This window comes from Mercenaria mercenaria, chromosome 13 (assembly GCF_021730395.1).
Source record: "Mercenaria mercenaria strain notata chromosome 13, MADL_Memer_1, whole genome shotgun sequence".
Classification (NCBI taxonomy): domain Eukaryota; kingdom Metazoa; phylum Mollusca; class Bivalvia; order Venerida; family Veneridae; genus Mercenaria; species Mercenaria mercenaria.
Genome location: NC_069373.1, coordinates 14521707 through 14535876, shown reverse-complemented (window position 1 = coordinate 14535876; position 14170 = coordinate 14521707). Strand labels below are relative to the sequence as shown.

The following is a 14170-nucleotide window of genomic DNA, read 5'->3' as shown; positions in this document are numbered from 1 at the left end:
TTTGATAACATCAATCTACATTATTTTGGTAAGGGTAAATACTTATTGATGCATGTCACTTATCTTTTTTCTGTTTTTTTCTGTCCAAATGATCAGCATTTGCATACGAAAGTTGGTGGGGGTAAGGAATTTACATTATCACAGTTTCGCCACAAGAGTACACAGCATGTATGCAGCAGGAGTACACAGCATGTACGCCGCAGGACTCGGGCCAGGAGTACAACCACATTACGCCGCAGGAGTACACAGCATGTATGCCACAAGAGTACACAGCATGTACGCCGCAGGGGTAGTACACCGCAGGCTCATTTGCATGTGAAAAGTGTATGTGCCGCGTACATGCTGTGTACTATTTCCCGCATACTAAATTCCTCCAGCGTACATCCTGTGTACTATGTAGTCCACAGCATGTACGCAGCAAGTAGTATGCGGCAGAGCTCATCTGCATGTCAAAAGTGTACTACAAACGTACTATCGGTGTATGTGCGGTGTATATCCTGCGTACTATTTAAAGCCCTTGATTTCAGTACACATCATGTACGCATCATATACGCTGTATGTACACAGCAAGAGTACGCAGCAGGCCTTTTTCTTCTGTAAGGGATTTGTTTATCACTGCCGACTCAAAATAATATAAATTATTTCTTTAAAATAATTTCATTTATTCCTCGAGACTTAAAATGTTTGTTAGTTGGTAAGGATTCGGGATTAATCGGCCTTTATTATTCAGTTGAACTGGTTCTCGTTTTATCAATACAGTACTGATGTGCATGTTCAGCGAGCCGAGAACACAGCCAGTTGTTCGATATAAAAGCAAAAAGCCCGTGCAGATTTCTCACATTGCGTCTGAAAGGGCGAATAGACCGTTATTATACACTGACTGACAGAATCTACTGTTCTTCTACATGTCGTTCAGTAAAGATAAACTTAAAGTAATCTTAAATTGAGATGCCGCATGAACGTGTTAGACCTAAACGACAAGGCCGGGAAAGGAAGGACGAAGGTCACAGGCAAAATGTAAGAGCAAAATCGTCAACAACAGGAATATCACCATAGGACGAGAGGAGAGAAACAAAAGGCCGGCCAGGAACGAGGTGCGGAATCAGATACCTCCACATGACCTTGGAGCACGAGGGACCGGTAATTGTACAAACGATATCGAGAAGGAAGAAACAGACAGTTACAAGATAATGCTGGTGGGTGTATTTATAATATTATTGATTTTTAAGTATTTTTACATGGTTCGTGTATTTCACAAGACTATGTCATGGTTAGAGGTAAAATTTCAAGGAGGGTGTGGCGGTGTAAGTGTATAGGTCATCTATACTAGGCTCGTCTGTATGGTCAGCATGTCCAATATTGAACAAAAAGTTACAGTCTGTGGGAAGATGCGCAAATTAAATCATACCTTCTGTTAGTCTTACCAGTGTCTTATTGGCAGCACATCTGCTTTCCTCCCTTGAACAGATTTTCAGAGACGAATATATCAATTTGGCATTATTGCCGGTCAAAGGGGGCATTTAGTTATCAAAACGTTTTTTGTAAGAAAGACATTTTAGACTGTCTACTGACGGTCAGGCTGAAAACACTCGGGCAAGATTAATTCTATATGCAGTGGTCGAAAGCGTTCATTATTTATGTGGCGACATATCTAACCAATCAGTGATAAAGTTCAGAAAATGCTTTGTTACATGTACAAGTTTTAGCATGGCGTGTGCACGGTGGGCAGTTTCAGCTGCGTCGGGTGATATCGCCCGTTTCTGGTCTTAAAACATAACAGACTTGTGGTGGCGATGTGTGCAGGTTAATGACGCAGCGGAAACGGTTCGGGCGAGTACACGTCACTGCATGTGCAATTACTTCATTAATATTCAAATTTTCCATAAAAAAGCACATACTCCGCTCCACATTCGGGAGTGTCCTGCAGTCAGTATAACTTTTCAGTGAAGTATCAAAACCCACATCCCGGGATAATTTGCAAGTAGAACATTTCAGAGACATTTTAGGGGTCAAGATTGGGGTCACGCCCGGAGATGAAGTTCAAATGAAATTTCGTCTCAGAGCTCAAAAAAAAAAAAAAAAAAAAAAAAAAATATCGATATAGTTAACTTAGCAAATTCACCGGTCAAAGTAGACTATATCGACCCAAAATAACAGCTGTTAAATTTCTAAAATAGGTCAAGATCTAGGTCAAGGGACTTGTCATCAAAAAACGCAAAACACATACCGTCTAGTACGTTTAATAGTCTTCTCTGCTAACACAAACACTGGACTGACACAGAAAGTTTTTATTTTGATACAACACTTCCTTTTGAGGAATGGATATCATTGCAAAAATTTGCTAGGATTTAAAGATACGCCACAAAATACCTGTATTCTTTTGTATTTCCATGACGGTAGTTTTACATAATTTGCATGAAAAGATTGAAATATACAAGTATTTAGTAACAAGTTGACGGTGACATAGATTAGGCCAAAACAAGGTGTTTAATGACTTAATACTATATTTAATCAATGTAACAATATGTACAGAAATTAGTGTATTAAGTTAAATTTCGAACACATTTGGTTTCTTCAATGTAAAGTAGTCATTCTATGCTATGCTCTTAAAACTATGATGATAAGAGATTGATTGAATAAGTTTTTGCATATGAAGCTGTAAAACTCATTTATTTTAGGAAAGGCCTTGATTATCCATCATGGCTGTATATTACTTGTAATTTAAGAATGATTTTCATGAAGTTTCCGTGGTTAAAAAGAAAAGGTTACTAGGTCGTGGTGGGCATTTAAGAATTTTGTGTTGAAATCAAACATGAAATCAGGCAAACAGCAGAACTATCTAGACGATTTTACTGGAGGTGGTTTTGCGGCTTTAAATGTATTTTAGGATTTGATAGCAGTTGGCAAACGAAAAAACAAAGCAATAATGATTGAAATTTTGGGGTTCAGAGCTTGATTTGTAGACCTACAGATGGTGATCCGAATTCTGACCACTACACTTCAGAAAGTAAATTAAAAAAAAAACAAAAAAAAAACGATTGTTTCACAGAATAATTTTTATTCAGGACTGCAGATGTATGTGGATTGTTTCGTCTCTGCTTCATCCGGCTCATTCTGTTGATTTAGCAAGCCTATCACCACATAAGGGTTGAGATTTGTTTAGATTTAACAATACTAGGATTCTTGCGATATTACAGTCGGTATATCCGTTTGTTTTTTTTTTTAGGACTATTTTTGGATTACCAATCAGGGTAAACAGTTGTTTTTTCTGCAAATGCTTGGGGTGAAGGTTTGGATTAAATGTCATTGGTGTCACGCAAACTGTTGCCTGACACGTGGCATAAATGTGGCATAACTTCCGATAGAATTGTTCTAGAACTATTATATTATTCCCCATTTATCTGGGGTACCGACTTGTCGAATAAAGAAATCAAATTCAGTGGCGATTATGTTTGGGTGCCTTCATATAATATTTTATTCAAAACCAATCACGTGCCTGGTCGTTTTAATGGCATTTGAAATGGCCTGCTTCGCCTTCGAATTGAAAAATTCAAGACATTCTTTATTTAGAACAAAGAAGTATAAATACACATTTTATTTTATTGGTCGGAAATCTCTACCGATTCTCTGATAATGTGTAGCACTGCTTTTAAAAGCATTTGAAATATTTCGACAATTATAACCGGTAAAAGTATAGCCTATACTTAGTGAATACGTCATCATGTTTATTCATGACGTATGGTTTAGTGTAAGGTTCTCATCAAAGTTTATCATACCTTACGAGCATTATTTTTCATTAGTTTTTATATGAGAGTGTTTTAAGTAATCTATTACAGGGTTGTCATACGGAATCAAATTCATTTTTTGCGGCGGTAGATATAAACCTGTTTTATTGCAGATTTATTATAACTACGAATAAAGGATGTTTACAGTTGTTTTCATATTAGCCTATTTTGGCAGGCCACCTATTCAGATTAATTAAGTGTACTGGTAGATTCAAGCGTCGGTGGGATCCGGTATTTAGAGAAGAGGCTGACCTGTCTTTTACGAACAGTATTTGGTTATACGTTTAATAAATTCTAAGACAAATCAGAAAGGGGATTTTATTTTGTTGAAAATACAAAACGAAACCAGTGTAGCTTGCCCATAATTCAATTAATTTAACGCGATTCTATGAAATATTAAGATACTATTTTCTTATGGGCAATATCCCCCGAGTCAAACATTCAAAAGACCAAATAGTTCAAGCAATTTCTGAGAAAATGTTCATCGCTACCGACGCTTTACATGCTAGAGGTTTAAATTTATGACAATTTTTCACAATTTTGGACACAAATTCAAATAAAACTTGTGTGTGCCAAAAGTTGATACAATTCTTCATTGATTTAGGTAAACTATTAAACAATATCCGTAATTACAAATTTTTGGTGATTTGAAACTATGTATGTACTTTTACCATGTATACACGCAAATAAAACAAATAACTTTTCATGACTACTTACTGTGATTCAGAAGTTCTGACGTCACAAATAACCTAACATCGAATTATTTTGTTAAGATTAGTTTGCCCAAGATTTTTACGGTTAAACCAAATCACACTATAATGTGTTATGCCACAGCAACTTTTTTCCCGGTAAAATGTTGTTCAGATTATGCTATTAGGGATAAGTGCATCAATACGCTTAATTAGTTTGCCCTGTACGTACTGATCATTCGTATTAGAAATATTACAGTATCTTTCGGTAACACCGCATGATATTTTCGACTCCAGCAGTTGGCTGGCCGTGTGGATTGAATGTTTACCTATATTTTATGCGTTCGCTATAATTTCTTTCGCGCGGATTCATTGCATTTTACTTGAGATTTGCCGCGGTCACAGAGATGCTTTAATAGAAAATTGTAAATGTCTAATTTTTCTTTTTGTTGATTTTTTGGGGGATAAATTTTTGCAAAATTTATTGTGGCGGAAAAAATCAATAAATCGAGAGGAGACGGGACGCATGGTGTTTGTTAAACAGCTTTCTAGCACTGAGTGTTTGGTAGCAGCTCTTGACTTGCTTCGTGGCATCGTTTTGGTGCGGAGCCGTGGTGAGCTGAGGTCTGCTGTCATACATTCGGGTGTGGTCCGTGTGCTGGGTGCCGTCTGCGGTTTTTAGGGGTCATCGCATCGCGTGTTGTCTCATGCTTGCGCCTGGTCTCCTCTCGCTTGAAGATAGAGCGGCCAAAAACATGCCAACTTAACTTTTCAATGTTTTTCTCAGATCTATTGATGCATTTACCTTAGCAGATGTAGAATATATTAATTTAGAATCAAGTATTTTAAGTCATTTGTTCGTCATAATGTGTTTATCTGATCTTTAAAACATTTAACAGTATAACAATGAGATAAATAAAAGACAAAGAATGGTACATGTTCTTATTTTATGTCGAGTAATATGGAATAATATAAATTATTTCTTTAAAATAATTTCATTTATTCCTCGAGACTTAAAATGTTTGTTAGTTGGTAAGGATTCAGGATTAATCGGCCTTTATTATTCAGTTGAACTGGTTCTCGTTTTATCAATACAGTACTGATGTGCATGTTCAGCGAGCCGAGAACACAGCCAGTTGTTCGATATAAAAGCAAAAAGCCCGTGCGGATTTCTCACATTGCGTCTGAAAGGGCGAATAAAACCGTTTATTATACACTGACTGACAGAATCTACAGGTCTTCTACATGTCGTTCAGTAAAGATAAACTTACCTCCCGCCACAAACCCCTAAAGTTGCTAATGCAGTAGTTTTTTATGGTTAACTTAGTTTTTTTTTTTTTTTTGTGAAAGACCTGACATTCTGGAGAAATTTGTGTCAGATTTGCTGCGTTTTGTATTATACTTTCAGGGTACAGATTTCTTATATGGCGTTTATTGAAGATGTCAGTGAGCTGTTAGTGCAACGTACACTGTCAAGTCTCCGATATCCCAATTATAATCATACTCAAAGAAGTTACGAATGAATGTTCTGTGATAGAAGCCAAGTTGAAGGAACTTCAAAGTACCGTAGATACTTCCTGGGAATTAACTTTTGGATAGTTCCCGATTTATGGAATTCAGGTGTATTGGTGTTGATAAATAACAGCATTCGTTAGAATGTTTTTAACTGGAACTGTCTGCTTTTTTAGGATATCGGAAATTAAATTAATGTTTAAGACATTTCTGTAAAAGAATATATAGGAAAGAAATTACATGAACTTGTGTATTACTTTGGCTTAGGTATTTTCATTTATATCTTAGCTTCTAGATAAAAGATAAGGCTCACTGGCAGTTATTTATGTGTTTTGTAATTTTAATGAATCGGTAATTATACCTTAAATGTTAGGACTGTCGCTCAAATAATGTTGAATGGAGGGGATCAGGCGAGATATCAAGTTAATTAGATTGCTAAAAAAATAACCGGTTGGGTGTTTGTTTTGTGGCGATTTATACGGTAGACGCCGAACTAGAGATATATCTATGCGTTTGGTGTGATGAATTTTATTCGGAACAGTTCAGTGTAATTTGCGTTGTCGTCTGTCAGTTATGGACACGGTCCGCTCAGTTTGGTGAAGCTATGTTTGCCTTTACCGGGCCTATCACAAGGGCATTATTGTCTTAAACAGTGCACCAAAGGTTTGTTCATTGCAAAAGATGCACCTTGCTATTTAAGGTTGGTTGACCTGAAGTTGCTTCGGGTCACTAGGATTTCGTCCTTATAGTACTGGCGAGTCCTAGATTGCATTGCGTTTTCGTTGCGTTGCTTGCTTGTGAAGTGGTTGTAGTGCACCACTATAGGTTCTGGTGATGCTTAGGTTGCTTGCTTTTTTGCGTAGTGAAGCTTCTATAGTGAATAATTACAGTATTGGCGAAACCTAGGTTGTGTCTGTAATGTATCACTATGGTACTGGTGAGGCCCAAGTTGCATTCCGTTGTCCGTAGTGCTTCACTATAGTGTTGGTAATGCCTATGTTGCGTTGTTTCTTGCGATATGAAGTGTCTGTAATGCATCACAATGGTACTGGTGAGGCCCTGTTTGCATTCCGTTGTCTGTAATGCTTCACTATAATGTTGTGTGGTGCTTATGTTGCGTTGCTTCTTGCAAGGTGAAGTGTGTCTGGGTGCATCAGTTGATGTTTTGTGTGGTAGGCCCGGTCAGTCCGTATTTTAGTTTTACTAGCTGAAGAAATGGGCTGTCTCATGAATATTTAACGCGTGCCGTTTTCGTGGACAATAATGTCAATATTGTCGTTCTTGTTTTAGCACAGACATATATCAGACAGCTTTCTAGCACTGAGTGTTTGGTAGCAGCTCTTGACTTGCTTCGTGGCATCGTTTTGGTGCGGAGCCGTGGTGAGCTGAGGTCTGCTGTCATACATTCGGGTGTGGTCCGTGTGCTGGGTGCCGTCTGCGGTTTTTAGGGGTCATCGCATCGCGTGTTGTCTCATGCTTGCGCCTGGTCTCCTCTCGCTTGAAGATAGAGCGGCCAAAAACATGCCAACTTAACTTTTCAATGTTTTTCTCAGATCTATTGATGCATTTACCTTAGCAGATGTAGAATATATTAATTTAGAAATCAAGTATTTTAAGTCATTTGTTCGTCATAATGTGTTATCTGATCTTAAAACATTTAACAGTATAACAATGAGATAAATAAAAGACAAAGAATGGTACATGTTCTTATTTTATGTCGAGTAATATGGAATAAATCTTATCTTATATTACTGACATACACAGAAAATGTAAGTCTTTTAAACTTACTTCCATTGCTCGGTCAACAATGATTTTTCTTTCTGCCCTGTAGTGGGACACATCTTTTGGTAAAGGTACAGAACTGAAAAAAGGACAAAAATTTCATCATCACATATGGAACCATAACCGCTTACATCTGTATTCAAGTTTTCGAGACAATTTTCCTTTTGTTTAATAGTAACTTCTCAAAGCAGATGAAATTGAAAGCTACAAAATCTGCGATTTTTTCTTTGTGAAGTCATGTGGGTATTACAGATAAGTGGAGCATGTCTGTTAAATGACAACACTGTACACTGACTACATCAATTTCTTATTTTTTCTCTGTTTGACTGAAAGCTGATATAAGCATCAAATTCTGTAGTTACCAATGTCAAACTTTAGTAACATCAAGCATATGACTAGTACACATATTTTAAACCTTCAAAATCAATACAATACAGGACCACTATCAGAACAGCTAAAATAATCTATAAACTGCAGACTGTTTTCCCCAGTTTTGTAGTAATGGTTGCAGGGTCCATTAGGAGGAGAAAACAGTGGTGTAAAAACTTAAACAGGGAAAAATTGCATATCTATAAAAACAATGTCTTAAAAACATTTCTTTTGGAAAGATAATGACTATAAAAGCGCACAGATCTACTAATAGTTTTGATATGTGTAAACTTTTGTTTCCTTCTATAATTTAAAAAAAATTTTTTTTTGTCAAAAATGGGTGGAGAGAATTAGCTGAATTTTGCCTCCCAAAAAATACCAATTCACTGAACTGGAATAAGAAAAAAAAACCCAAAGAACTATATTTTCTATTACCTGACAGCTTTTGATGGCATTTCAAGGACAGTGTCATTTTCATCTATTTCCTGTTTAAGTTCCTCAAGTTCTTGTTTCAGGTCTTTCTCCATGTCAAGCACTTTCTCAGTGCTCGAGGCATGGTACAGATCAGAGAGATGGAGAGCCATTGTACAAATTTCTAATTTTCCCCTCTTGATTTAACCAGGTTGCTATCTTCTCAACACAGACAAATCTGATACATTTTTATACAGATCATACCTGCAAGAAAAAATAAAACAAGTAGCTGCGTTCAATAAACGCTTGATGCCCCCGGTGGCAGCCTTGTCGCTACAAAGCAACCTTAGTCCAAAACGAGGTCAAGTTCAAGGTCAAGGTCTAACTGAGGTCAGGTGACGTCTGAAGATGAGGAATGGTCACAGGTTACAATGTAACATCTGTATTAGTATCAAATAATTCTAGTTAGAGGTAGTGATGCTAGACGAAACGGTCCCATTTGGTTAACCTCGTACGAACGGATGAACAGACTGATGGACGAACAGGACAATCACTATATGCCTCCCTCATCAGTAGATGCTGGGGGCATAAATATAGTTAATGCACTTAATCATAAATTTTTGAAATTCTACAAATCAATTTTTCAATATAATTTATTAAAGTTTTAGTTATAGAACTGTTTACAAGGAATGAAATTTACATTTAACTGTTATTAATCACACATGATAGTTCCTTGTTGTTTCCATCCAAACAAATATAAATTAAAGTGATGCTGAAATGAAGTTGGATTTAGGTTATTAAGTAACAGCGGGCAATTAACCTAACCTGTGTTCCTGGATTCTGTACCAGTACAAACCTGTTCTCCACAAGTAACTGCCAACTTCCCCGCATGAATCAGAAAAGAGGTGGAAGAAGAATGAAATCAGAGGCAATGTCTTTTATCAAATCGTCATGGAGAACATGTCTGACATAAGTTTAAGGGACAAATATCTAGGCAACATTGGATATAATTATATTGTTCTGAAATATTTTAGCCTTAGAAGAAAGATAGATATATGTTGTTTTTTTCATGTTAAAACACACATTTACAAAACAATAGCATAGGAATTAAACTAAAACAGATCATTCACTAAATCAATGAAAGGATACTGCAAATCACTGAAGACAGATCAGTGTTACTCCAGTCTGTATCTAGACAAAAATAGTCAAGACAAATCGCTCACTATATATATATATTCTTCAACAGAAATAATAACATACAACATAAACAAAAATCATGGGTCTTTTTTTTTTCATCCAACCTGGGATACGCCTTATGTAAGCAGCAAGAAAAAAATATCAATGTTTTTTTTTTTAATGAGCAGCTTCGAAGCTGGAGCTGTCACTGGAGTGTTTAATGACTCCAATGGTGGATGAAGATATTGCACAATAGCTTGAGCCTGTGTCAGAAATATTAAGTTATAAGAGAGATAAAGATAAAGTGTATCAAATCAAAACACTAAATAAGTACAATTCTAAGCAAAAAGGGGGCATAATTCATAAAATATTGCTGCAAGAGTTATACATCTTGTGTCATATGATGTGGGTGATGATGTGGAACAACTACTTTCAAGTTTGAATCAAATCCATTTAGTAATTACTAAGATAAAGTGAAAATACATCAAAATTAATTTTAAATTCTAAGTAAAAGGTGGCATAATTCATGAAAAATTGGTGCCAGAGTTATGCACCTTGTGTCATATGACATGGGTGATAAGGTGGAACAACTATTTTAAGTTTGAATCAAATCCATTTAGTAATAACTGAGATAGAGTGAAAGTGCACCAAAACTTTAACCTAAAATTCTAAGTAAAAAGGGGAGATAATTCATCAAATATTGGTGCAAGAGTTATGGCTCTTGTGTCATATGATGTGAGTGATGATGTTGAACAACTATCTTAAGTCTGAATCAAATCCATTTAGTAACAACTGAGATAGAGTGAAAGTGCATCAAAACTTTAACCTGAAATTCTAGGAAAGGGGAGATAATTCATTAAATATTGATACCAGAGTTATGGACCTTGTGTCATATGATATGGGAGATGATGTGGAACAACTACTTTCAGTTTGAATCAAATCCATTTAGTAATAATTAAGAGTGAAAGTGCATCAAAACTTTAACCTGAAATTCTATGTAAAAAGGGGGGATAATTCATGAAATATTGGTGTGGGAGTTATGGCTCTTGTGCCATATGATGTAGGTGATGATGAGGAATAACTATTTTAAGTTTGAACAAATCCATCAAGTAATTACAGAGATAAGTAGAAAAAAGATAAAGTGTAAAAAAACTTTAACCAAGGTGGGGACACGGAAGGATTTAACCAGGTTGCTATCTTCTCAACACAGACAAATCTGATACATTTTTATACAGATCATACCTGCAAGAAAAAATAAAACAAGTAGCTGCGTTCAATAAACGCTTGATGCCCCCGGTGGCACCCTTGTCGATACAAAGCAACCTAAGTCCAAAACGAGGTCAAGTTCAAGGTCAAGGTCTAACTGAGGTCAGGTGACGTCTGAAGATGAGGAATGGTCACAGGTTACAATGTAACATCTGTATTAGTATCAAATAATTCTAGTTAGAGACGAAACGGTCCCATTTGGTTAACCTCGTACGAACGGATGAACAGACGGATGGACAAACAGGACAATCATTATATGCCTCCCTCATCAGTAGATGCTGGGGGCATAAATATAGTTAATGCACTTAATCATAAATTTTTGAAATTCTACAAATCAATTTTTCAATATAATTTATTAAAGTTTTAGTTACAGAACTGTTTACAAGGAATAAAATTTACATTTAACTGTTATTAATCACACATGATAGTTCCTTGTTGTTTCCATCCAAACAAATATAAATATTGGTGTGGGAGTTATGGCCCTTGTGCCATTTGATGTAGGTGATGATGAGGAATAACTATTTTAAGTTTGAACAAATCCATCAAGTAATTACAAAGATAAGTAGAAAAAAGATAAAGTGTAAAAAAACTTGAACCAAGGTGGGGACACGGAAGGATGCAGATGCCGGTTTGAGTAGGATAGCTCTCCATATACTTAATTTCGTATAGTCGAGCTAAAAATTATAATTTGTTACAAATTTCTTTTGTGGTCTGTTACCAACAAGTACATGAATTTTTACATGTAGAAAGTGAGCACTACAAAACTACTAATTTCCAAATATTTATCGAAATTCCGAATTTTTGTTGTTGTTGTTGTTATTGGGTTTAACATCGCACCAACACAATTATAGGTCATACAGCCACTTTTCAGCTTTGATGATGGAGGAAGACCCCAGGTGCCCCTCCGTGCATACATGACCTGCGCTATAAAGCCCGTCTTGCAAGGCTGGCTCAAGTCAGGGTAAGCTGGACTGACTGGGGTAGTGCTAGGAAGCAAAAAGTGTACCCTGCCAACAGCCAGCACTGTGGTTAACTGCATCAACCCTAATTGTGCTTAGCCTTTTAGCTCATCTGATGATGTGCTATCATCTTTTAATTTCTTTCACTTTTGATGACTTTTGTCAATAATTTATTAACTTTTTCTCCCACTGACACACTGCTGCTAAAATACTACATTTTTGTACATGTTGTAACTGTCACATTCCAGTTTGGTCTTGCTGAATTTGATTCTTGTGAGAACAATGGTGTGATACAACAAAGAAGTATAAAATACACAGAATGGCAACTGGCTGTAATCTCGTGTGATCTCGTGTCATAGCGTGAATCAGCGTTATCTTAGTAAAAACAAACATCGGCGAGCATGGAGTTACAATTTGTACCTTTAAAACTACATTTGAAATACATGTTACCTTCTAAAACAACATTAGTTTAATGTGAAATAGTCTTAAGACACAAAGTACATGTTTCTTACCATCAAAAGAAGCATGGTCATACGGTGATAATAAATTTACCGATGAATAATTGCTTTCGAATACAAAATGGCGTGTTGAGAAAGCGTCACTTCCGGTAAACAAGATCTCATTCAGTTATCACGGGATGTTGGCGAGATTTGCTCTATATGCCTTTCAAGTTGCCGATCTATTTATTTTTATAGCTCTTTGGATACAATAAGTAATGTCTTTTATGTCTGAAATAATATTTGCAAAGAAAAGATTATCAAGTAAGTAGGAAATAAAAGTGAAGTTATTTCATTTTCTTTCTTCTATTTCTTTATCCCTTAGTACTGCCAAAATAGCATCAAACAGGCTAATAATCTGGGAATTGAGGAAGGCTCAGTAAATTGTATGGCAGTGGCTACGATTACGGTACCGTAATACTAGCCTCTGGTTCTAGGATTACGGAAGTTCCGTAGTCCTAGACAACCCTATGAGGATAGGCTAGGATTACGGAAGTATTTAAGAGGCATCAAATATATGTTAGGACATGCATAAATGACGTTGTAAAATTACTAATTTCACTATTATTTCGTGCTATCAACCCGCTGTTTTGGGTTAGTATAATCTTAATGGTGGCTCGGGGAAATATTATATATAATTATCTATGTTTCATATATACCTGCAATTTTTGTCATCAAATCAACACAAATGGTCTTTAATAACATACAATATGGTTATAAACAAAAAAATCAAAGTATAGAATATTTTTTTAAACCTAACTTTTTCCCTCATATTTCTATAATATTTCCGCGGGCCGCCATTAATATAGCGTTTAAGATTATACTAACCCAAAATGGCGGATAGATAACAATATAAGGCAGGCATCAAAAATCGCTATTTTAATAAAGTGAAATAAAAAGTTTATAACATCATTTATGCATTTCCTAACATATTTTTGATGTCTCTTAAATACTTCCGTAATCCTAGCCTATCCTCATAGGGTTGTCTAGGAATACGGAACTTCCGTAATCCTAGAACCGGAGGCTAGGATTACGGTACCGTAATCGTAGCCACTGCCAAATTGTATGGGTATATGATTCTTTACTTCAGTAAGTGTCGAAGGTGTTCAAATTGGTAACATGATTAGTTTTGCACAATTTCCTTGTACGAAGGCGCATGCATATTAGGTTATATATATATATATATATATCATCCAAAATAATTATATCCGAAATATACCACTCAATACGCACTAAAATTCTAAGGATTTCATTAATTATAGAGTTTAAATCGACATTTTTTATATTTTTTCAGTAATCAATAAATACTGACAGAACAATGAAAAAGAATAGAAAATAAGCATGAATGAAAAAATGGTAAAATTTAGGATATTTACCTGCACAAACAAGTGCGATGAGTCGCTAGCAACTGAGCAAGGGAGGTAATTAAAACCGAAATATTCTCTAAAAGTCGGTACCCGGTATGCGGGATTTTACCAGATACTGAGTTTGACAGGGTTATGGTTGCCTATTTCTGCCAATAACATATCTTTTAATATGAAATTAGGCGCTGCCTATCTGACGGGAAAACCTAGTCATAGTGATACGGATTCTTTCTCTTTTTCTGCATAAATCTTTCTTTCTGATATTTTCTGTTTGGCTTTCAGTTTTGACAGTAAGCCTGATGGTTTTGCTATTGTTATAAAAAATAACAAAGGAAAATGTTTTAAAAAAGTTTTGTTTAA

At 35.9% G+C, this 14170-nt stretch overlaps 1 protein-coding gene across 2 annotated transcripts in view; it reads right to left on the bottom strand.

Annotated features, from left to right (window-relative positions):
- LOC123529723 (uncharacterized) overlaps positions 1 to 13856 on the bottom strand; it is an 84341-nt gene extending 70485 nt beyond the window's left edge. For both annotated transcript variants that reach the window (XM_045310225.2, XM_053521233.1), the window contains exons 1-3: positions 13823 to 13856; positions 8573 to 8812; positions 7775 to 7847 (exon numbers count right to left, since the gene is read on the bottom strand). In XM_045310225.2, the coding sequence (XP_045166160.2) occupies positions 7775 to 7847; positions 8573 to 8721 (222 nt within the window). In that variant the 5' untranslated portion in view covers positions 8722 to 8812; positions 13823 to 13856. The remainder of the gene's footprint in view (positions 1 to 7774; positions 7848 to 8572; positions 8813 to 13822) is intronic.
- Between the last annotated feature and the right edge of the window lie 314 nt (positions 13857 to 14170).